Genomic DNA, 24,534 nt, shown 5'->3' on the forward strand with positions numbered 1-24,534 from the left:
ACATTAAGTGTTTTGCAGGAGTGGTTGTGTTTTAAGGCTTCACCTGTCAGCGACTATTTTACTTCTAACCAGACTGGGGAGGGGGTAAGGAGGGCAGACAACACCATCACCATCTTCCTTTGGTATAATTACATTGATGAAATTTACTGAACATTTAATTCAGTGCATGGCAGAGAAAGCTCCTGAATTTAAGATTGTTTCCTGCTAAATGAGCATCATGGAACATATACTGGCAGCAGAAAAAACTGCCAGCTTTGACAGCTATTTGCTACAGGACACTTCATTCTTCAAAACTACATATAGCAGCATGATAGAGTTCTGATGAAAGCAAGAGCAGGTAATGTGATATAAAATATGCATGAGTATGAAAGTGCACTGCCACGGGTAGGCTCTGTATAGTGTTTTTCATGCTTGACAGCATGGTCTGATACAAGTAGAAAGGAAACAGATGAGACAAAACTAGTGCCTAAAATCAAGATTATTTCGGGAGTTTTTTCCCTTTCAGTGAGAACAGAAATAGAGTGCTAAAAGATGTGCAAAAACCCTACCAACCAAATTAATAAAAGAGGACAAACAAAAAAAAAATAAGGACAAGCACAGTTCAAAAATTCAGATCCCCCCACACTTCAGTACCACTCCCTAGTGCATTACATTAGCTTATTCACTCAATTTTGTAAAGATGTTGTCACCTGATATTAAAAACTCAGTATTTGCTGCCTGAACAATATGACAGTGGTCTCCAACATTTATAAATATTGAAGACTCTTTTTTTGCATAATTACCTTGTGAAGTCAGTCATCTCCATCATAATCACACACATCCGCTTGGCCAGAACAATTATGTCATTGCTGGTATCATCCCATATTTCAATCTCTGCATCAAGCTTACTCTTGACTTTTTTGAAGTCAGCCACTTGCTCAGCTATCTTTTCCTTTTCAGCTTCTGGCAGTTGAGTCATCTTGGCCTAAAACATAGAATAAATTGATTTGTAAAACATCTACGTCAGAGTATTTTTCTTTTTTAAAATGAAACCGCTGTACATTATTAAATATATAGTTTAAAACCACTGTGGCCTGGGCCAACTGTTCAAGTTTGAGCACTTCTAAATTTCAAAATCTGTATGCTATCATCTGGTTGTGCCAAATAAATTATCTCAGTGTGATGGGGTCAGTGGTGTTTGTGAAACCATTAATATTAACATAGTGAGAGAAAGAATACATTCTTCCACAGAGCCTTTATGAAATATGACTAACAGTTGCTCCTATTTCTTAGGGTTAAGGAGCCTAAGTGTTTTTAAGTATGATATATGTGCAAGTTACAAAATGCAGTGTTGATTCGGGTAGGAAATAATCAATGAAAAGGGTTAATTGTCCTAGAAATTTCAGGTATGCATGTTCTCTCTCCTGAGAAGGTTCTACATTACCATTTGAAGAGCCAAAAAAGACTTAATTGTTCAAATATGGATATTCTGTCTTTGCAGAAGATAAACAGATGAGCACGTCAGAAATCAGTATGTGAATAAGGTTACCAAAAACTCCTGAAAATGGCAAGAGAAATATTTTACTTAACATTCTTCTTCATGACCAAGATCATCAGCCTTCTCCAGACAAGGGGCAGATAAACCTTCTGTGTCAGGAACAGGCCAGGAGGCAGACAGGGGCCAAGATATTATGTGGCCACATGGAAGTCCTGGCCCTTCATAATACCTCCTATCCCAGGAAGCAGGGAGACCTTTGGGCTTGTTGGTCTTGATGGCTCTACTGCCACTGTGGTTCTTATCCAGCACCTTCCCTGGAAAGCAGTCCCCTTCAGGCCACCAGGAACTCACAACTACATGCAGCAACTATTAACACACTGAAATTACTCTGCAATTAAACAGTAAATATTTTGTGACTTATTCTTGTTTATAAAACATTACCTACCATCAATAAAATAGAAAGTTAAGGCAGTGGCTGAATTACTTATAATTAACATAACAGGCAATCAGTCTTATACGTAATGCATATGTTTTTCAAGCCATGTCTTTTCAGAGATCTTATTTATGCTAGAATCACTCTGGCACAGGGTTAATTTTCTCTTTTATACAAATTACTGGAAATTACAGGTTTCCCAACATGTAACTATGTTATAATTTGCAGTCACAGAATCACAGAGAATCACAGAATGGTTAATGGTGGAAGGAATCACCATACAGTGGTCAGAATTACCCTATAGTCACAGACTTAGAAAGTGAAACTGTTTTGAGGACTACTTCTCTTGTTTTGTTAAAAAACCCCACAAAACTAAATAGACCAGAGAAGACCAAGACACACTTTCCCCATGGCTGTAGGATAAGCTTGCTGGGTGTGCTGTTTTTTGGCTGGGGTAGTTAATTTTCTCCACAGTAGTTAGCACAGGCTGTTTTGGATTTGTGCCGGAACACATGTTGGTAAAATAACCACGTTTTTGTTATTGTTGAGAAGAGCTCACACAGAGCCAAGGCCTCACCTGCCCCTCACCTCACCCCACCAGCAAGGAGGCTGTGGGGACACAAGCAGCTGGGAGAGGACACAGCTGAGACAGCTGATCCCAACTGACCCAAGGGATATCCCAGCACATAAAGCTGGGGGAAAAACAAGGAAGGGGACATTCAGAGGCATTTGCCTTCCCAAGTCACCACTGCACATGATGGAACCCTGCTGTCCTGGGGATGGCTGAACACCTGCCTGCCCAGGGGAAGTGGGGAATGAATTCCTTGTTTTGCTTTGCTTATATGCACGGCTTTTGCTTTACCTACTTAACTGACTTTATCTCAAGTATTCCCACTGTTACTCTTCCTATTCCCTGCCCCTTACCAAGGTGGGGAGGTGAGCAAGCAGCTGTGTGGGGCTGAGTTGCCAGCTGGGGTTAAACCACAACAATGGGAAAGGTATGAAACATAAAAATAAAGAGCTGGGCTACAGAGGGAAGAGACCTTTTTATGCTCTGATGCATGTTTGCTGATTGGTGGATGTCTATGTTATTTCCCAGCCCCCAGCTTCCGTACTGGTTTGAGTTCAAGATCACAGGCCTGGATCTTGAAACCACAAGAAAGATGACATTTTAATGAGGGAGCTGTGACATACAGTATCCTGCTATCTGCCAACAATAATGAGCTTCAGGTGGAATGAGACACATTATCCACTGGAACAAAGGGGCAAAGGAGACTATAATTCTGACCTTGTCTTTTCTCTCCTTTCCCTCATAATGCTTTAAAACCATGCACAGCAACAAAATAAAACAATTGGATACACACCCTTTTAAGCACAGATTTGATTTTGTATCAAAAGAGGCAACATAATGGTAATTGTGAAATAAAGATCTAAATTGAATGACTGCTATTACATGACTACAGGTTTATTTTGTCCACCAGGAGAAAATGACTTTTTCATTACTTCCAAGACAAAAATGTTTTTATTGCAGTAGCAGATAACAGAATTAAGACTAGGTGAGAGGAGCAGTTTTATTTTTGATATTTTCTTTCTTCTATTACAAAAAAGGTATAGATTTTTGTCTTTAATTTCCCTGAATTAACTCCTCAGAAGGCTATTTATTTTAGCTGGATTCTCCAGCACTGGGTTTATGTTATTTGCATTCTTCCATTTGCAACTTGACTTACCCTGTGAGATTGGTGTTTCTTTTCATTCCAGCCCCTTTCAAGTTTCAGTCAATTCTCCATCAGAGAAACTGAACTTTTAAGGCCATTTAAGGACACATGTGGAGTAACTTCTTGGTGAAGATTTTGACTCTCCTCTCGCTGGTGCATTGCTTGCCAGTAAGATCCCAACCCAAAGAACTGGCCTTTTGCCTACCTTTGTCCCTGGCTTCCCTCTAAGGATGTGACTTCTATATAAATTTAAGATTATTGTCCCTAAGTCTCAGATTGACATGCCTTTTTTTTTTTTCTTTCCTGACCCCTAAAACCTGGCCAGATCCACCCCACCAAAATTCTTACCACTTACAGGAACCAGGAGGGAAAGAAAAGCAACCTAAAGTAGTACAATACATTAAAGCAAGAGCAAAGAACCTCTCTTTGAAAATTATTTAACACTACTTGCTTTGTAGGCTGCAATATGTCATGTAACTACAGAGAAGAAAAGAGGAAAACTCTGTTTTTCTGCAATTTTGTAGGATGCAGAGAAACAAACCCCACTCTCCTGACTGAGCATGTGAAAAACTCTTCAGAGCTTGTAGAAGCAAAAACACAAAATAACCTGCTTTTCACATAGTGTGGTTATAAGATAATGGCAGAGATCCCAAAAGACCTGATTCATGTCCCTGCCTTGCCTTATTTGAGAGCTAAGCTTTTCCTTCCACCACAGACTCAGCAGCCACAAGGAGCCACCTCACCTCTGTCCCTGCTCTCCTGCTGCAGCCAGCTGAATATCTGGTGGAAGTGAACAGGATCCCTCCAAGTCACTCAAAGGACAGCAACATATTTCAATCAAATTGTTGCAAAACAGTTCCAGTCATGACCTTAAATTGCTTTTTTTCTTGAACAAACCTGGCATTCCTGCCTGTGGCAGGGTTTAGAACTAGATGGTCTTTAAGGTCCCTTCCAATCCAAAGCATTCTGTGATTCGATGATTCCATTTTATCAGGAAAGTGAGCATGAGACCAAAACTAATCTAAGGAATCCTACTTTTTCTCCTGATAGAATAATTTTTTTGAGTTTGGATAAAGAAGTGAAAAAGAGAATGGTGGATATTCAGCAATTCATAGCAAAGGGAACACATGTCCCAGAAGATGAAGTCTGTAGGTGTGTGACACTGACAGCAGGGAGAGGCTGTGTTTCTTTTGATAAGTTTACTACCTGCTGTCCCCAGTTGTCTTCTCCCAGTTTTAAGACTTGTAGCAAGCCTGTTGAAGTCCAGCATTCTTTGAACAAGTTCAGAGAATGCCTCATTTGTACTGCCATGACAGTCCCCCTCTATATTTAGATAGAATATAATTGGATAAATTGATAGGGAGATAACAGAAAAAAACCATTTAATACCATTTTTGCATCAGCCTCTGCTAAAAAGGTGGACTAAGATGATGCAACTGTGTCATATTAATCTCATTTCTCTTTGTCCCAGGTCTAATAGGGCTACACATGAAAAAACAACACGTCATAAATCTGGACTTCACTAGAGTTTTGCCACCGGTTCTCATGTCATCCTTATAAATAATCTAGGGAAATACGATCTAGATGTAGTTGCCATTGGTTGGACGTGATACTGGTCAGAAAATTGCTCACAGAATACTTATGAAGAACAGACACCAAACCAGAGGGCAAAGTCCTGAAGGGAATGCCCTGACTCTGGCATTAGTCAGTATTTTCACTAATGGCGTGGATGACACAACCCAGAATACACACCACACCTTTGCAGGGGAAGAGGCCTGGTTTACAATTCAAAGCAGTCTTGAGAAACTTGAGAACTGACCTGAAAAAATCATGGGACGTATTTCAGCTGAGAAAAGCACAAGGCTTCACACCTAAGAAAGTTGCCAAAACGCACAGACCTGAGACAAAACCAGTTATTGGCAGTTCTGTGGGTGGGGATCTGTAGTCAGTAAAAAGGCAAACTTCGTCCAAAACTCTCCTACAGAAGAAAACAGTGTAAACCTTACACTAATGCTTGTTGCTGAGACCACTGCTGGCTGGATGAGTTCAGCAATATAAATAGTCTGGACACCAAATTTAAGAAGTTATTAAGAAGCTGCAGAGCATCCAGAGGAAAGAAAAAACAGACCAAAAGGACACAGAGAAACCACTATCTTAAAGGATAAGTTAAGGTTATTGGAGTTATTTAACCTGGAGTTTTCAAAAGAGAGAGGACATAGGAAAAGGATGTACAAGTACAAAAAAAAAATTATACATGCAGAAAAGAAATGTCACATATCTGTGTCCATTGCAGATAAGACTAGTACTAACATGCCTAATTGCCACATATGAAGTATAAAGAAAAAAACTTTGTAATAGTATATAATATACTACAACCTTGAGACCTTAACTTAATCTCTCCCCTTTACTGAAATTGGGTTAAAAATTGGCAAGAAAATTAAATACTTTTGATAGATCATGACTACTTTTGCTATGTATGAAGTGCCAAAATTACTACTCATAGAACCTACTCAAAATTACAGTAGTTATTTTCATTATGTTTGAATTCTTATTATTAGTATTTCATGCTTGTGAGTGGCTTTGTTAAAAATTAAACCAATTAAATATTCTAAAATTGGCTTTTTTATTTACAAAATAGCACATGCTTCCTGTTAATGTATACCAGCATTTCTACTAATGCAGGAACTTAGATGTAAAGTATTTGCTACTTGAATAAGAATAGCTAATTCATTTGATGGCAAACTTAACTTCCCCTCTATTTTTTATGCAAGTATCAGCAGTTCTTGGTGTTTGCTTTTATATATCTTCTCTCTTCTTAGAGTTTGGTATATTTTTAGACGTATATAATTGATCACTGTATTTAAAATGCAATGCAAACAAAACAGTGAAATAATTCAGCCTGGATTTTCTCACTCACAATACACACTGAGCCAATTTTTTATCAGCCCAGAATTGTTGCACAAACATAGTATGGAACAAACCTGTACAAAACATGATCCTACTCTCAGATGTTTTTGTCAGTGCACTCAACAAAACTGCCTGCAGAACTCTGAAAAAAACAATGTGGGTGGGTGGTTGCCTGAAAACAGTTCTGCTCTTGTCATCCCTAAGTGGATTATGTTATGAGGTAAAACATTTTGCCTCTTCTTCAATATGATCACCTCATCCTGCAGCAGTAACTCTGAAATGAAGCTATGCTGTTCTCTTCACTAATTTAGTAACTTTAAACACTTAGAATATTTTTTCTCTGACCATTAACATGTACATTGTCTTCTAAGCCTGAAAATGAATGGGGCAAATTCTGACTTGACCTTCCCTTCAACACAAAAATCATATGATAATAAGACAGTAACTACATCAGTGGAATTACTCTGATCATGATGGCATGAATTTCCTCAGGCAAAATTAGTGTGTGATAAGCCTGCAGAGCTGACTACACAAATTAGACACAACAACCAGAGGGAGGTCTAACTTTCAGCTGAGAAAAACTGCATTAGCCCCTGGATCCATAAGCAGTACCTGTTTTTATAGTAGCTAAGGATTTGATCCTAAGGATCTTCCTCAAGAATATAAAATCACCCTACAAAAAACAATGAGTATTTCTATGCAGTTTAAACACTGAGAGATCTCACAGCACATTGCCCAAGTTAACTTGTATCCCACAGAGTGAGCCGGTGCCACAGGCACTATCATATTCATCTCAGAAAAATGGAATTATCTGAGGGAAGAGATCAAGGAAGTAACATTTTCAAGATGAGTCAGGTACATAAATACAAGGTCAAATCTCAGTTCTGATATCTCACCACTAACCTATACTCTCTCTTTATAGACATAGATTCTGAAGAAGATGTGATTAATAATACATGACTGTTTCCTGCATAAGGGAAATGAGATTTGCTAGTTAAGATGTAGCCTTTGTTACAATTGGCATACACACATCACATCTGGTTTTATATGTTGTGATAAAAACAGAAAGAAAAAAGGCACTAGTTCCCTGTTGGAGCAGTGAGAGATGTGACACAGAAGAAATTACAACACTCTTGACAAAGCAAGAGGAATCAAGAGTGCTGTTACGCAGAACTAGTATGGAGTCAGATATGTATAAATAAAATTGAATTATTGTAGTTGAAATGCCCAAGAGAAAGAAACTCAAGGAGGAAAAAAGGTTACTCTGCGATCCTGCCAAACCACTTCTGGAACACAGTCATTCCTGGTGTCAGCCCTGCATGGAACAGCTTCCCAACAGCACAGAAATCTGCTGCAGAACACAAAATGGCACAAACTCTGTCTAAACCTCAAAATCTATCTTCTCTATACAGACTCTTCATATTGCTAAACAGGTTCTAGGTATAAATCTTCAAATATCAATATCAATATCAAATAGGAGTCCAAATAAAGAGGCCTTAAATCATTGTTCTTATTTGCTGCAGCAGCAAAAGGATTTGTTCAAACATCTGTCAAAAAAAAAGTGTATGCAGGTTTCTGTCAATATGTTGATTTAGGCTGAGTGGGTATGTATGTAATTTAGCCAAAGCTATAATTTTCTATTACTCTGGGAGGTAATGTGCCATTTATGGCCCTGATAGCTTGGAAATTTAGGAAAACTTTTTCCAAGATGCAGAATCAGGCTTTAAGTCATGACTGCTATCTAGATCCCACAAAAAAAGAACACTCACAGCAATTGCATTACTTTAGGGAGAAATGGAAGAAAAAATAGTACATACTATAATGTTATAATAAAGGTTCTTTTCAGATATATTAACCATAGTTTATCTGTAACAGTCCCTTCCACCTCCCCACCAAATTCACTGACACTGCAGACTAAACAAATACCCCGTGGCAGCACAAGGAAAAGCACATCCCAGAGATATCTCTCCACAGCAGTAACTCTGCCATAGCTCTGGTTCTGGACAGCCACCTCCCTACCTACAACTGTCTTCAGCACTTTGTGCAGTTGTCTGGAATGTGTTATTTATGGCTTTCTTTTCACAAAAAGCATTCCCTTTGAAAAACTGTTTTATTTGAGAAGTAGAAGACCGAGCATGAAAATGTGATCCTTAAAGTTTTAGTGGATCTTTTGTTACTACATTTTGATAGTAAATATCTACAAACTACTACTTCTGCTTTCCCAGTGAGAGAAAACCTTCAACTGCATTCATTATGGGATATTTATGAAAATATGCAAGCACACCCTCTGTACCTGTTCCAAAAAATTTCATGACGTTCTGTATGGATGACATTTTGATGGAAAACCCTGCCTTTTTTAACTACAATACAAATTTTAGCCTTTAATTTGGGGAAAATGTGCTAACATTCACAAAGATTGATTTAAATTGCAAAGGGCAGCTAGTATAATTTAATTGCCAGTTAAGTTTATTGAAAAATAAGACTGTATGAGGTGGTCTTTCACACAGTTATTACACTTCTCACAACGTTTTAAGAATTAACTGACAGTTAATTAAAAAATGATATGCACACGTGCAACACAAGTGAACTGCATTCATTTTGGTTAATGTTTTTCATTAGTATCTAGAGTGTTAACAAAGAAAATATTTGTTGAATAAAAAAATGTGTTTGCTGAAAAGCAGACATGAATTAAACCACCATTTTTTGACATAATTCTTTTCATGCGGAAAAGTTTGCCTTTTTCCCAACTAGTTCTATCATTTATAATTTCCATTACAGGAGTAATACTAGAATCAATCAAGAGTGAGAGATCCATTACTGCTCTAGGTATTGAGCAAACAAGTAATGAAGTAGACACTTCTGGCCCCATGGATCTTTCCATGTCAGAAAGCTGTGAATAGAGAACAGTTTTGCTGAAACATTATTTAAAATGGAAACATAAAGAAGACGAATGTTTGCTAAATACTTTGACTTTGTACTAAGAAAACTATAGCTGCCTCAAAAATGTTCTGAAGCTCTTCAAAATGTTTTAGTGTAAACAACAAACAAAACCAAGCAATGCAGTCGAGTCCTGAGGTTAAATGATGCTACAACAGGAATGCCAGATTCTGAACCTCTAGAAATACAGACATTGTCCAATGCTGTAGGAAGTTTTTCATACCTCCTCATGAATTCCCTAGTTAAGCAATAAACTACAGAACAGGTGCACACACGAACACAGCAGGAAATGTCTGTAACTCACATACTGCAGTGGTTCAGGTTCCAGATATACCCCTTTCTCTTCTGTGCATGTGAAGTCTCTCATATGCAGAGCTTATTTTTGGTTAACACACACTGCAGGTTTCAGTAAGACCCTTGTAAAAACCATTCCTTATTAATTCAGCCTCTATTAGACCAAGCCACATTTATGAAACTGTAACCTGCTGGAATTTTATTCAGTAACTTTCGGTTTAATTGTACGTTCACAAAGTATTTCCAACTTAATTGCAGTCTCTTTCTGTTTCAGGTCATACACATCAGCTTTATGTCCTCCACACACTTTCAGAAATCTATTAAGAGTTGAAAAAGATTTTAATGATTCACTGGATGACTTTAAATGGCTTCACAGGAACAGTAACACAGTAGCATTTTTCCCTGGTCCCAGGGCTTTGAGCATCAGCTGGTGTGATACGTACCCTGTCAGTCTTCCCTTCAGTCTGGATACTGGTACGACTACGTGCATCATGGTCTTCTTCCAGGTCAGACACATCTTCCAGTTCCTCAGGTGTCTGCAGAAAAAATGCAGAAATGGGTTATTTTCCTTTGTGGTTGGTAACTTTGCTACTCGTGTCGAACTAAGATAACATCTGACAAACAAAAACCAGCCCCCTTCCAGCAGCTACCAAACTTTGTGTTTCAATATCGTGTTGATGCTGCTAGAAACTTAAATGACTTACATGTCTTACAAGAAACCTTTACATGGCAAAAAGGGATTCTGAATGTGTCACTTATCAATTCCATCAAGCAGCACAAGTTCCTGCACTACAGGAAAAATTAAGTGGCCCTAATTTGCTATTTGTATACGTGGCATTATTTCATATGTCACTGTCTGTTCCTCCTAGCCACCTAAAGTGCCATTTAATCCTGTGAGTCTGTTTAATTTATGCAAGAGCATTTTTCTATACAATCAAGATCTTCAGATTTATTTACTCCTTCCCACTTATCAAAAAATATTAAAAGAAAGGGGGGTTATGCAGAATTCCGACATTTTATCATAAATAATATAGTAAGAAAATCACAATGACCATGACTTTATAAAGGACAATAAATAAAACATTAAAAGCAAGTTTACTTACATTAAAAAAACACAGCACAATAAAGCACACAAAAACTTCCAGGATTATGAACTATTTAAAGCATAATATTGGTTCTGCCAATGCAACAGGGCACTGAAGAAATTTTCCTTTATCAAGTAACTTCACATTTTTAAGAACCAAAAATACATAGAACCAAATTCTACTTAAGTAGTGAGAAATCTACTACTGAATGATCTACTATCAGCTTGAGATCTAGAAGATCCAGGCGTTCTTAGCACCCCAAAAGTCTGACGTGCCAAGAGAAACACGCCAAGGGCAGGACTAACCTTACCAAAAGACAGGCAGAAAGAAACTCAGTCATTACTTTTACCCAATTATCAAAAAAGTCGAATATAATTTTTTTAATCCGGAATTGCTTTATGTTCTCACCTTCATATTTTTACTGTCAAGTTATATACAAAGAAGATCTGTTGTGAGGGGCACTGTAGGGTTCTGTCATTTTATTTCTGGGTCCACAGAATGGTAATTATATTAAATATATTAAACTGAATAAATCCACCTGCGTGCATGTGTACCATTTGGGAAAGAACTGTGAGGTAACACTGTAAGAAATAAAGAACCCCAAGCTGGTGCACAAGGTGGCAGAAATAATAAAAGACACCTACCACTTTACCAAGGTGGTAAAAAAGACACCTAAACTTCCTCAAGAAAACAGGCCACCAATTTTTGGGGTGAAGATGAGCGTGGCGCTACACTGGTGAAGTGGGAAAAGGAACATCTTATTTTCAGGCAAAGACTACCAGTGTTGTGAAGTCTCAATTTTAAACCTGGAATTAGACATGGTAAGAATTCCACAGTATCCAAAGGCTGTTACTAGACAAAAGTTGTTTGAAAAATTTGCAGTGTGGAAGCAAAATAAGATTTTGTTGTGGGTGGATATCCCTGCAATAAAAAAAAAAAATCACAAACTCACTTGAATTGAAACACATACAGACACTTATTAGAGGACCAATAACAGAAAGGTTATTAAAACAGAGTAACTTCAGCTTCTCAGGATTACACTGACCAGGGCCCTCAGGCAGATAATAGCCTTGATTCAGCTTCTATATAAAAAAGTCACTTTCTTTTAAAGCTACACTATACTTGGGTCATTATTTTAAAAAAAAAAAAAAATTAGACTATTGTCATTCTTAGGTTTTAATAAATTAGTTACAAATTTTTTCCCCCAGTGATTATAAAGCTGGATTCGGGATAGCAGAGCACCATTTCTTCCTAGGTGAACAGATAACTTGGGAATCTTTGACAATCCCACATTTCCAGGATAGGGTTTCTTCTGTAAAACATGGAATATAAAATGTTGGGACAGGGCAGAATGGTTAATCATTTAAAGACAGTCACATTAATACTATTTTTCTGTGAAGTTGAGCTGTGTAAATATTACCAGCCTCATCATGGAAACCTTGAAAGCAAAGAGGTCAGCAAAATGACTCTGGTATAATACACCTATAAACAACAGTCTCAGGAAAGCTTCCCAAAGAAAAAATCATCATTATATTGATCTGATCTGGCACTTTCAAAACTGCAGATCATAGAACAGAGATCTCTTTCCAGCTGCACTGGCACAGGGATTCCCTCTCCAACTCTTTATTCATCTGCAGAATGATGGCTCAGGGTCTAAGTGCAAGTGTGCTCACCTAACCCCCTCCTGTTATATATGTTGTCAGAAAACTAATTTTTTTTTAAAACAATGTATATACGCTTTTCAGGTTAGTAAAATTTATTTGCGGATGGGACAAGAAGTTCTTCGCAGAAAGCCCATTTTTCCAGCCAGAAGAGTGGACTCCCATTGAATCTCTTCTCTCCAAAGTCCAGATCTCCCAGGTTTTGAATTATTGCTACTACAGAATTCAGAAAAAAAAACCCAAACCTATCCAGTTATTAAAGACTAAGGACAAAATTTCAACCAGAAAGAAACGTGATTTATCAAACTTTCAATCACAAACCACAAACTATCATCATTTTCAGACACAAAGCACCAAAAACTGAAAAAACCACCACCATAATAATGAGAACAGAAGTAGTTACTCAATTGTTTTCTCTCCTTAAAAGCTGTTTTATGTAATTTTCATGTTGCTCTCATGATTATTTATTAAATACCTGAGTCAGACATGTAACTGTTTTTATGAATATCCATTTGCAAACATGTGGATATTCAACAGGAATGTTTGATGATTGCATGTTTGAACAGGTGTGAACTGTGAGGGCTTGCAACACAAAATAGGGTGCTACCATCAATAATCAGAAATCTTGCCCAGAGAGAATAGCAGAGCTTGAGGACTGCAGTTAGGATCATGGAAGGAAGTTGGAAGTATTGTTTAAGGTTGAGTATTTAGGGCTCTGACATACAGTGCAGATAACCTTCCTAAGAGGAGCCTCAGCAACAGCAAGGGACAGAAGAGGAAGAGAGTTGGGTGTTGTAGGTGGTGACAGGATGAACACAAGACAGCAAATTCCCTATTAAGACATACAAAGTATGGAATTTACAGTAAATGTTAGGAAGAACACTGAGGTAAAATGAAATCCTGCACAAGACTCCAGCCAGCAACAACCCACAAACTCATGTGTGCAGCACACTGGGAAACAGAGTTTAGAAATAAATTTAAACAGGAAAAATGTTGGCTCCAGCAGCCAAAGGAGCAGAACTCTTGAACAGTCTTCCCTGGGGGTGCTGGAGGAGGGGAGGAATTCATTAGAAAATGAAGCCTGAGCAGCCTCCAAACAAGGTAATGTAACAGTTGGCTGCAAGGGCAGAGGTGTGAGAGGGGACAGAACACTGCCACAGGCTCCTGGTACAGGGGTCCAAGAGAGATTTCCATCATTTGTGAAAAGCCTTTGTTGATCCTGACAAAAACGCATTCAAGGATATCCCTACACACACATTTAAGGCTGTAATTACATTACTACTGCTGCTGCAACTACATACAAGTTGTATGTATTCTTTTTCACATTTCAGTGATCCTAATAAATCTGCACTCTCAATGCTTTTGTTACTGAAGGCTCAGGCTGAGGACACAAAGTCATATTTATAGCAAAGTCTAATACTGACGAATTTTGCACTTTCCTGGTATTCAACTTCAAGCTGCAACAGCAAGTCATTACTACTGCACCTGGGTGATTTCAAGATATGAATTACCTTTTCATCTACGAAATGAAAAACACTCTCTGATGACAAACCTTTTCATTTGCTTTTCTACTAGGATTTTAAAGAGAATAATTAATAAAACCAAGGTCTGGCCTCAGTCTTTAGAACTCTGCCAGTTTTTCCAAACTGGTTGCAAATGGGCTTTTTGGCATGTTTGCTTTATAATCCAAGCTTTGTAGAACAACGTGCTTGACTAGGTTTCACAGCATTTTCTCTGACACAATTTTTTTAATGAAAACCCTCCTCAAAAGTGATTATGCAAACAACTTCAACTAGATCATTCTTTTTTAATATTCACATGTATCCACAAAACCATCAATCCTGCAAATAAAGGTCCTCGGCTGTTGGAAAATAATGCAGAGCCAAGTCTAAAATCTCAAGATACACAATGTAAATGTGGAAAAAGAGGCACCATGAGGTGAAAGGGAGCTATCTACTTTTATCTAACATTCAATTAAATGCTGACCTTTAAAATGTCGTTATATGCTCTTATGCTTTATCTTATGTTGGTTTCAACAGCCTCATCACTCATTGTTTTTCTCAAATCAATACTAAAATGCAGAGCAGACTAACACCTTCAGAGGAGCTGAGTTGATGAGTGATGTCTTTATTATACTCCTGCAAATGCAGCTATTTGTGTTGTGTAAATACCACAGCAGCAACAGAAATGCTTGTATGCACTCCAGGAGGATCAGAGTTCGTCTATTATGTTCTCCACTGAGCACACAATGGGTTTAAAGAGATTATCTATTCTACTGTGGGCATTTGTCTAATGCCCACATTTTGAAAATTCCATCATGTCAAGCTGTATGTCACTCAGTGTAACAAACTATGGTACATGTATCACAACTGCTCAAATACTGTGCTCTGCAATTATTTAGCTAGTGGCTGATATTTTTGTGTGTTAGTCACAACACCACCATTATCCCACACTTAATTCTGCCAGATGACAGACTGCCAGAGCAAGAGTTTTCAAGCATCAGAAAGAGAACAAGAAAGTGCAAGTGTTATTTATTTTTGATGACTAATTTAGTAAGAACCTCATATAATTGTTGCTGTCTAGTCATTAAAAGTACTTTTCAGGTTTTCACTAAAAGCAATTACTTTGAGTGTTGAGAACAATAAACCCCACATTCTAAAGGGCAAATTAAAATCCTATGTTCTTAATCTGTCAATATTGTGACACCTCAATGCTATGGCAAATACCATCCCCTCTATTAAAAATTATCATATTGATCATTCTTGAAATCCATTCTTGGCACTCCCCTTAAAATGACATCTTTTGCATACCACATTACATGTGATATTATTAATGTAAAGCTAACAAATGATTAATTAAACCAGAGATCAGAACTCTGCCTTTGACAGCAGTATTGTCAGCAAGCTGGCAAGGAATTTGTCATCAAGTAATAGTAAAATCATTCTCCTGACGTAGCCTGTAGACATTACAAATAGTTCATTTGTAAATGTAGGGGATAAATATTTCTTGTTATTAAAGGAGAAAATTTTGCAAAATATTTTTTTTATGTTTAAGCTGTAATTCCAGGTAAGATTAGTGAGAATGTAAACTCTGGTGAAGACCAAAGAACTTTATTACTTATGAGATTAAATAACAACCTTCAACACTGAAAGATGAAAGTATTTTCAATAATAAAAGATTACATTATACAGTAAAGAGCTGAGGTTTTAAAAATAATAAATGCTGTGAACTCACAGTGTGGGACAGAAGTTGCTTTGTTATTACTGGATGCCAGGAGATTTTGTTTGCCCGTTTAACAGCAAGACAACTTACAACATTCTGCTTCAGGAGGTTAAGACAAGAAAAGTAAAGATTAGAAACAGCTAGATTTGATTCCATGTGACAATTCCTGTGCTTTTAGTCCTCACTGAGCACACATTAGGATAATAGCCTTCTCAATAAATGGCCAGGAGATCGGAAAGATCTGAGCTGAGGAGTGTAACTGAAAAGTTTAAAGTGAAATTTTTGAGTACTGCCTTCTGAAAATCCTTTTAAATAAAAACTGTGAAGTTGGCACAGCTGAGTAAATTGACACAGAGAGTTTTAGCACCCATTTTCTATCCTAAGCTACACTTTTTTTGCTGGAAATGTGCATTTCAGCCCTGCTTTCATTCCTTCCCCTTTCCTTTCCCCGATGGTACTGTAGGCATTATGTGAGAGTGTGGCATTGCCTACAGCCATTCAAAGGGAGACTTATTCCTGAAAATACTGACCTAGTTATGCTGTGCAAAAGCTCTGAACACATATTTAAGTCCAAAAAGTTGGGCAAAACTTGAAAGCTGCCTAAAAATCCCAACTAGTAATGGTACTGTAGCCATAAGGGTCAAAAGGTACAAGAAGGGTAAAGTTATAAACAAAAAAGCAGTTTTTATAAAACCAATAGAGTGACCAGAAAAGAGGCTAAGATTTCAGGGGTACAAATCCTTGATCAGGTACCTGAGGACTCACATAGGAACCTGAAAGCTTCTTTACTTTTTTCCATTTCAAGGAAGCACTTTTTTCAGTATGACTTTTAGAAAAGAATTTCAAATCTCAAATAACAACAGCAGAAAATATGATCAAACACAGCTATTACAATCATACACCTCTTGTAACCCAAGTCCCTGCCTTCATTCCATGAAAACCATGACAACTGATACACAGTTCCATGCAAAGTGTATCCTTTGCTTATGCTTATGAAGTGGGAAACTTCACCACATGGTTTAGAAGCTTCCATTTTAAACTCAGAAAACGAATAATTAACAAGAACAGTAGTTTTTAATAGAAGTGATTTGTTGTTCTGCTGATCTAAAATGTATTCCCTGATTCCTCTGCTGGGTTGACATACATTTGCTCCATCTAGTGGGAAGTTAATTAAGACATTTCCTTCAGAATGGAAATACTTCTTAAGTTATTTGAAAACAGATAGTGAAAAGCCAATTGAGCCATTGTTCTTTTGCTAGTAAGCGTTATAAAGTAAATTATATATGGCCTACCAGTTTTATAGTTGTGTTTGAAAGAGAAGACTTCATTTCTAAACTTTACTCCAACATTTGACAACGAGAAGAGAATAGACCTTGTTTGTCTATCTCATCTGTGTGTATTAAAGGTAGCCTAAAACATCATTACTGTAGGCCTCCAAAGGCAAGCAGAGAGATGCTTTGCATTTTGACTCTGCAAAAATTCCTTATGGTTCCCATTTCTAATAAAGGACAGAAGAACAAACAGGCAAAGCATGGGTTGCTCACCCTCCTATCAGTCCTTGGGAATGTCATGGACTGATTCCTCTTGGAACACGCTTCCAGGCACATGAAGGACACGGTGGTGACTAGGAGTAGTTATCATGGATTTCCCAAGGGTAAATCATGCCTCTTCAACCTGACTGCTTCCTCCCACATTTCTAGGTGAAGGGAGAACAGTGACTATCATTTAGAAAGGCTCTCCACACCATCTCCCCGTTTCTGTAACCAAGCTGGGACATCAGACTTCAGATGGTTAACAACTGCATGGATGAAAACTGGTCGGATGGTCAGGCTCAGAGGGCAGTGGTTCAGGGGTTGTATCCCTCCTGGTGCCTGGGAACAACAGCAGTCCCACAGATGTCTATCTTAAGACCAGTCCTGTATGACATTCCTACCAAGGGTCTGCAGGAGGTGATGGAGTGCACACTCAGCAGGTTTTCAGATGACACCAGATGGGGGAACACTCAAGGGCAGGGCAGCCATTGGGATGAATTTATGCACGCTGGAGGAATGGGCTGACAGGAAACTTCTAAAATTCACCACAGAAAAATGCAAATACTGGCACTTAGGAAGGTAGAAGCTACAAACAAAACAAGCTGGGGCTGTCTGAGTTGGGAGCAGACCAACTGAAAAGGACTTGGGGCTCTTGGCACACAGAATACTGGGCATGAGCCAAAGTGTGTCTTGGCAGCAACGTACACAAACAGCATCCTGGGCTGTGTGAACCACAGCAGAGTGAGCACACTGAGGGACACCACTATCTGCCTCTACCTGGCTCTGTTAGACAGACCCTGAATGCTGCTGCCAGTTTTGGCCCCCACTCAAAGCACGAGGTCAGCAAAGGACCATCAGGGCAGTTGGTGGCTGGAACACTGGTCTTACAAGGAGAGGCTGAGGCAACTGCACTTGTTCTGCCTTCTGTGGAAGGATGAAAGGTAAGAGGTGTAAGTGGGAACAAGAGTGCTTCAGCCTGGCCATAAGGAGAATGTTCACCCTGTGAGGACAGCCCAGCGTGGAGAAGGCTGCTCAGAGAGGTTGTGTGGTCTCCATCCTGAGAGGCTTTGGCGACACAGCCAGTTAACCCCCTGTTCATGGAAACCCCTAAAGCAGAGGGAATGGTTACAATGAAGATCCCCTTAGTGAGATTGTTACTTTAAACAAAAATCTTTTCTTTCTTCCTCATCTTTCAGGCTTGTTTGCCTTTTCTTTTAATTTTAACATTTCCTTTGCATTTTCATCTCACTTTCCACAATGTTTCTTCCATGGGACAGGGAGGAGTGAGGTGTGGTAAGATAAATCTACTTCTGTGAACCAGAGATTTGAAATTACAGTTTAAAACCACCTGACACAGCCTCTGCCTTCCCACAGAAACTCCCTCTCCTATCTAGAAAACTCCTTTTTTTATTTTTTTTTTTTTTGAGACAGATAGTATATCCCAAAACCTCATTCCCAAAGTCAAAACAAAAAACACTGTTTCAAGACAGACTGGCCAATGAAATGCAGATAAGAAACTGCTTTTGGAATATATCAATATGTTAAATAAAAAAGGTGCAGTGAATACCTCAAAGTTTGACTGTCTCAAATAGACATTTTGATGCTCAGAAAGGACAAGAAACAAGACAAATACCAGACAATTCATAATTCCACAAGAAATGCAGGTTTATCAGATGAATAGTCTGAGCAATGGTAGCTCCTTCAGCAAAGATTTTGCTCCAACACGCCAAATCAATCTGTTTCTCTTAAACGAATTATGCTAAATGATCACACTTTAAAAAAAATTCCTTGAATAGATTAATATATCCCTCAGCAAGAGGTTGCCAATGATAAGCACATTTCTCAAACTGGAGTAGATGAAATTATTACCTACAACCTCAAGATATGTTCAAGTCTCTTCATTCTCAACTGACCCTCTCATCTGACCTGCCAGTAAAACAGATCATCTTTAAAAAAGATACACAGAATAGGCCTGTCCATCAAAAACTAATGCATAATTCAAAAATGCACAGTGTAATGCACAGTCCATTTCTCAGAGTGCAGGTACCGCTGCCATCATCCTTCCCACATATGACTTATTATTAAGTGGAAGTTTCTCAGTTTTAGCAGCTATTCCTCCCAGACATTAAGACAATGGAAATAAAACCACCCTAGCAATGAATCCTATATCCATTACCTTCATTCCTGCTTTTAATTATCAAGAGGCTTCAGATGCCCAGAACACTCATCCACCCACATTAAGTCACTCAGTAACCAATAATGTTCAACTGAATGATCAGTGCCAGTTGACGTGGAACTAAGTAACCCATTAGGGCCATCACTGTGCAAACCAGCCTTCATGTCACAAATCACTAATTTGATTCTGCTTTAAGAGGCTGATAGCCCTCATTCCCAAGTAGGCTCCCCAAGCAAAGTGGAATTAAACACACACACGACACACACACAACCGCCCCTCAAAGAACACTGTTTCAGGTATTGCTTCTGAACAAATTATTTATTACGTGATTGCGTTAGAATTTTTGTACATGCTGAAGAGAATCATACAACAGCTTTTCTAGTTCTATGTAAACTGCCTGTTATTACATTCAACAGGCCATGGAAAATTCTTGGATTTATATGTGAATGAATTCTTTAATCTGGGAGGGTTTTGTGACCAAATCGTGTAAAAGGCAGTAAGGAATATTCTTCTCAAAGACACCAAGTGAGAAATTTATTCAGATCAGTCCCTTCCCTTTGCACATTTTTTCACAATATGCAGTTTTGACAGCCTCTGCTGCCCAGTGAAATGAAAGGGAAGTTATTCAACACAACTCTGCAATTTGCTAACGGACTGACACAGATAAAAATGGCTCAAAGACTCACACAAGATCTGTGAAAATCAAACACAATCTTACATAGGAAATTTGGCTTTCTTCATGTCTAAACTGAGTCTTCCACATGTAGCCAGGGTTTATTCTCTTTGTAGCCACTATGAATTTGTAACACAGATTTTCTCCACTCTTGTGCAACTTTTTATACCAATGAAAACACCTCTCCTAACTTTCCCTTCTCTCTCCCCTTTGGTTCTCTGTTCCCTGGGCTAATTATGACTAACCTATTCAGTGTTTTTCTCATAGGTCACATTGTCTAATGCTCTGGTTATAGCTGCAATAAATTAGAGTGCACATGCTTAAACAATCAGGGAATTACAGGTTCTCACTGCTCATTTTGGGACCATAAAACCCCAATTCCTCTATTTTTAACTAAGTTTCCTATGAAGCAGAGTAACTGCAACCAATTGTGACTCAATAAAATCTTTCTTGGTTTCAAAGGGAGAAATCGGTCTTTAAGAGATCTCCAGTATAATCTGACTTGCACAGTAAGTGAATAGGCAAGAACTAATGAATCTAAACACAAATTAACCATAACCAGCCTAAATTCAATCAGTAACTGCACTGATAGCATATGCCATAGCAATGGATTTAGAAAAGAAAAATATAAGTCTTCCTTGATAGAACAGAATACAGGGACATTTTAAAATGCAAAATAAGTACTTGTTAGAAAAGTATTAATGAGATTTGTTCGATTTGTCATTGATGCTGCCAACCTATATTTTTAAGTTTTTGTGGAAACTGCTCAGGCACATGAGCAATTTTAGTAAAACCTCTTCAGCCAGTTAAGTGTTAAAACTAGATCTGGCTTCACATCTCCTGAAAAGGTTTAGTTTTGGCAATGAGAACAAACTCGTCTGATAAACTAACAAGGGTTGAGGCATTGCAGAATGTAGTTGGAGTGATGGCCAAGGTATCTCAGTAGAGGAATGGTCTGCAAGGCATGTGAATTCCAGCTTGTACATATGTGCATAATCACACCAACTTCACTGGGGTCTGAATTACTGGTCCCCAAAAGCTGGGGTGGGAATATGGCCCTGGTGAGCGTCCTCCTGTCTCCATGAACTACCGCTGTGGGACAGCAAGGATGAAGCCAAACTCCTTCCATGAATAAACTAAGCACTTCAAAGCTTAGTGGTTTGTTAATTTATATTAACCTGCAACTCACAAAATGTAAGGCAGCAGAAAACAGAGATGTCCTGGGAACTGGGTGAACCAGAGATTATGCTTCTACAAAAGGGTAGAAGCCATAAAGAGCAGCCTCCTCATCAGTGCTCAGCTTTACACAGAAAGAACACACAATGTGGTTTAATGACACTTGCAGTTAAAAGAAAGGAAAACTTGAAAGGAAAAAAACCTGAGAAACAGCAAATATGGATTTATCAAGGATAAATCGTGACAAAACAATCAAACTTGCTTCTTTGATAGGATAATACCTTTTCGTGGATAAAAAAGCAGAAGTTTTTGTAGTGGGACCGAGGTGGAGTACAGCCATGGTGCCACTTACTTTTGTCTAGCTCAAATGACATCCCTGGCATGCAGAAACTACCAAGTACATAGACTGAGAGAGACTTCAGGGCACGTGAACATGGGCCTCTGGCCTTCAACTTTGTATTCAAGCATCCATCTTCTAACCTACATGATATGCCAAGGTAGCTTTTAGTGCAGATGTCCTCCCTTCTAACAAGATTTTTGAAGGGGATTACTGTGTTATGCAACTCCTGCACATAGTTCAGTATCTTTGAAGTTTGCAGTTGATTACAGTGTTTATTTTAGCTAAGATAAAAATCAGAATTTATGCACTAGTTACCCTTTTCCAAAGAGACTGGCACCCTGTGGGAATTCCAGTTTCTGTGCTTTACAAAAGACAATTCTTACACTGTCCTAGTATCAGGCAGGAGAAGAAAATCTGCATATAAACAACACAAGACAAACTGTAAGGCAACAGGAGAGAAAATGGAAAAGGAATGAAAAAAGGAGAGGAAGGAAAAGAAATTAAGAGGACACAAAGAAACACCACAATTCCTCAAAGAATACTATCCCCCATCTTCGTGGTAAGCTATTCATGAGGGTTGCTGAATGGTCCCTGACACGAATTTCAATTGTTCCTCTTACTTCCTCTTTGTGGAGGATGGTATTTTTTGGCAATTAATAACGCTCAACTTTTTTTCTTCCCCAGGCAGCGGATAAATCTCAGAGCTCATCAACATACCCAAGAATAAACAAAAAAAAGGAGCAGAGATGTATCACAGCCTAAACCCAAACTATGCCTGATAAAAGCTGCCTGCCAAACCCTTGAGCTATCTGGCAATCCCGCAGACTGTATAAGACTGAACCATTACATCTCTAAATATCCAGGCTGCAGGTAATAGTTGCGATTGAGTTTTCTGGAACAGAAAATACCAGGAGAAAAAGAACCTATTTATTGATGAACTAAGCACAACCTAAAATTTCATCTGAATTTTACTCTACTGGGTGAGAAACATGAGATAATTTTATAGGGAGAAAACAAACCTGTAAATTACAAAGCTAGTATGTTCTACAAATGCATGGTGCCATTTGCCATTTAATAACCCAAACACAGAAACAAAACCAACAATACAGCAGCAACACTATCAGACAGGATGATCTTTTCAGTCAGGAAAAAATAACTCCCTTCATGAGGATACTTTCTGCAGGTAAAAGGCAACTAGAGCAAGTCACCTGCTTTCTGACCTGTGAGTTTCCTCTAAATGGCAAGAGCAAATCAAGCAGCCAAGCCTGAGATGGTGGAAGCTGTAAGATGCAAGGCTTAAGGCTCTGTTAATGGAATGGAACAGCCATGTGGAAAGAGAAGCCTAAGTTTAGGCAGACACAAATTTAGGTTTCATCTCTGTTGGGGACTGGCTACATTTCAGCAATAAGTGATTAATCACAAACCTCAAAACTGGTAAATTAATTCACAGTTTCCACTGGTGCTGCTCAGCCTAAAATCAGGGTAAGTTCTACTTCTGGCTTCGTTTACCAAAGTGACAAGTAAATGTTTATTTGTTGCCCACTGACCAGCCAGACTGAGCTCCACACTTGCATGGGTGTGATCTTGCATCACTTCAAGCACATAACCCTGTGCTTGCTACAAGGGGTTCACCCTTGCTTGCTGTGTTTAGCATTTCCTAAGTGAAAAAGCGAACCATTATTCATGTCTGTTCTTTATTTCCTAAATAGTAATTAAGTCTCATACTTGGTTTTTTTACACATTTGGAATCTGACTTCTCCAAGCCCACACACCTTTTCAGAGTGTATTTGACAGCACATCCCTGTGGGGTCAGCAAAGCTCACAGTCATGCTCAGGTGGGATGCCCGATTGGTTTCTCACCAAGTCAGAAGGGACTGATTCTCTTTCTGGTAACACATCAACAGCAAATGCAGAGCTGTCTGACACCTGCTTATCTGATTTCCTCGATGAACAAACTACACGCTGACCATAAAGTAGGCAAAAGGCATGCACTGCTGTGATTAATACAGTATATATAGGGGGAAGAACAAGGGATGGTAGTTATCCAGCTGCCTCTGACCTCAATTACTGCGGCCAAGTATGTGCCTGCCCTGCAAGGCCTACACACAGTCAGCCAGTGAACTCCAGTGTCTCTGAATAACCATGATATTCCCCTGCGTGTGCTGGCCATGACCCCAACAGAGGGAACTTGATAACACTGTAATAGGGGGATGAGATTGCTGGAATGGGAGCCACAGCTGCTCTGGGTGCACAGGGGCTGAGGTGAGCATGAGCTGACAAAGCCATTCTCAGGGACACAGAATTGTACCTATGTGCATCCCCAAGCTGCCACTGCCTCACACTGAATAGTCACCAGCAGTTCTTTATTCTTTCTACTTCACATGCATATGCTTTGCTGTATCATAACATGAGAGTTATGATTATTTTTGTGGGTGAATTTAACACTGTAACAACCTGTACGATCATTTCTTATGCTCTATTTCATGCTGGGCCACATTCAGGAAAAAGGCTTCTACTTTCCGAAATAATTCTGTCCAACTTGCTGAACAACTGAGTTTTCTTATATTTTCTACAATCATTGTACGCAGACTACTTCATGAAGGAACTTGGAGGCACAACAAGGCACTTGGAGTAACAAACTGATCTGATGTTAATGTTACTGCTCCAATTTCCTAATAACTAAAGTACTTAGTATAACAATTACCTCTGAGGCCTCTTGCTGTTTGCTAAGTTATACTGAAGGAACGGTGCTCTAAAACAGCAATTCCAACACAATCCATGTGCTAGATGATGCACAGTACTCCCTTGCTGCAACACACTTCAGTACTCATATACACTGACTTTGTTGATAATATAATGAAGGGTCTCTTTCCTCTCTATTTTAAGACCAGGCTCTAAGTCCCAGA

The 24,534-nt window shown here is 38.7% G+C and overlaps 1 protein-coding gene across 7 annotated transcripts in view; it reads right to left on the reverse strand.

Annotated features, from left to right (window-relative positions):
• Window positions 1-24,534, reverse strand: part of CTNNA3 (catenin alpha 3) — a 443,012-nt gene that overhangs the window by 48,044 nt on the left and 370,434 nt on the right. For all 7 annotated transcript variants that reach the window (XM_051800260.1, XM_051800262.1, XM_051800261.1 and 4 more), the window contains 2 exons: window positions 10,207-10,299; window positions 783-964 (listed from right to left, as the gene is read on the reverse strand). In XM_051800260.1, coding sequence (XP_051656220.1) covers window positions 783-964; window positions 10,207-10,299 — 275 coding nt within the window. The remainder of the gene's footprint in view (window positions 1-782; window positions 965-10,206; window positions 10,300-24,534) is intronic.

Source organism: Manacus candei, unplaced genomic scaffold (genome assembly GCF_025592945.1).
Source record: "Manacus candei isolate 608988 ecotype Guabito, Panama unplaced genomic scaffold, ASM2559294v1 h1tg000050l, whole genome shotgun sequence".
Classification (NCBI taxonomy): domain Eukaryota; kingdom Metazoa; phylum Chordata; class Aves; order Passeriformes; family Pipridae; genus Manacus; species Manacus candei.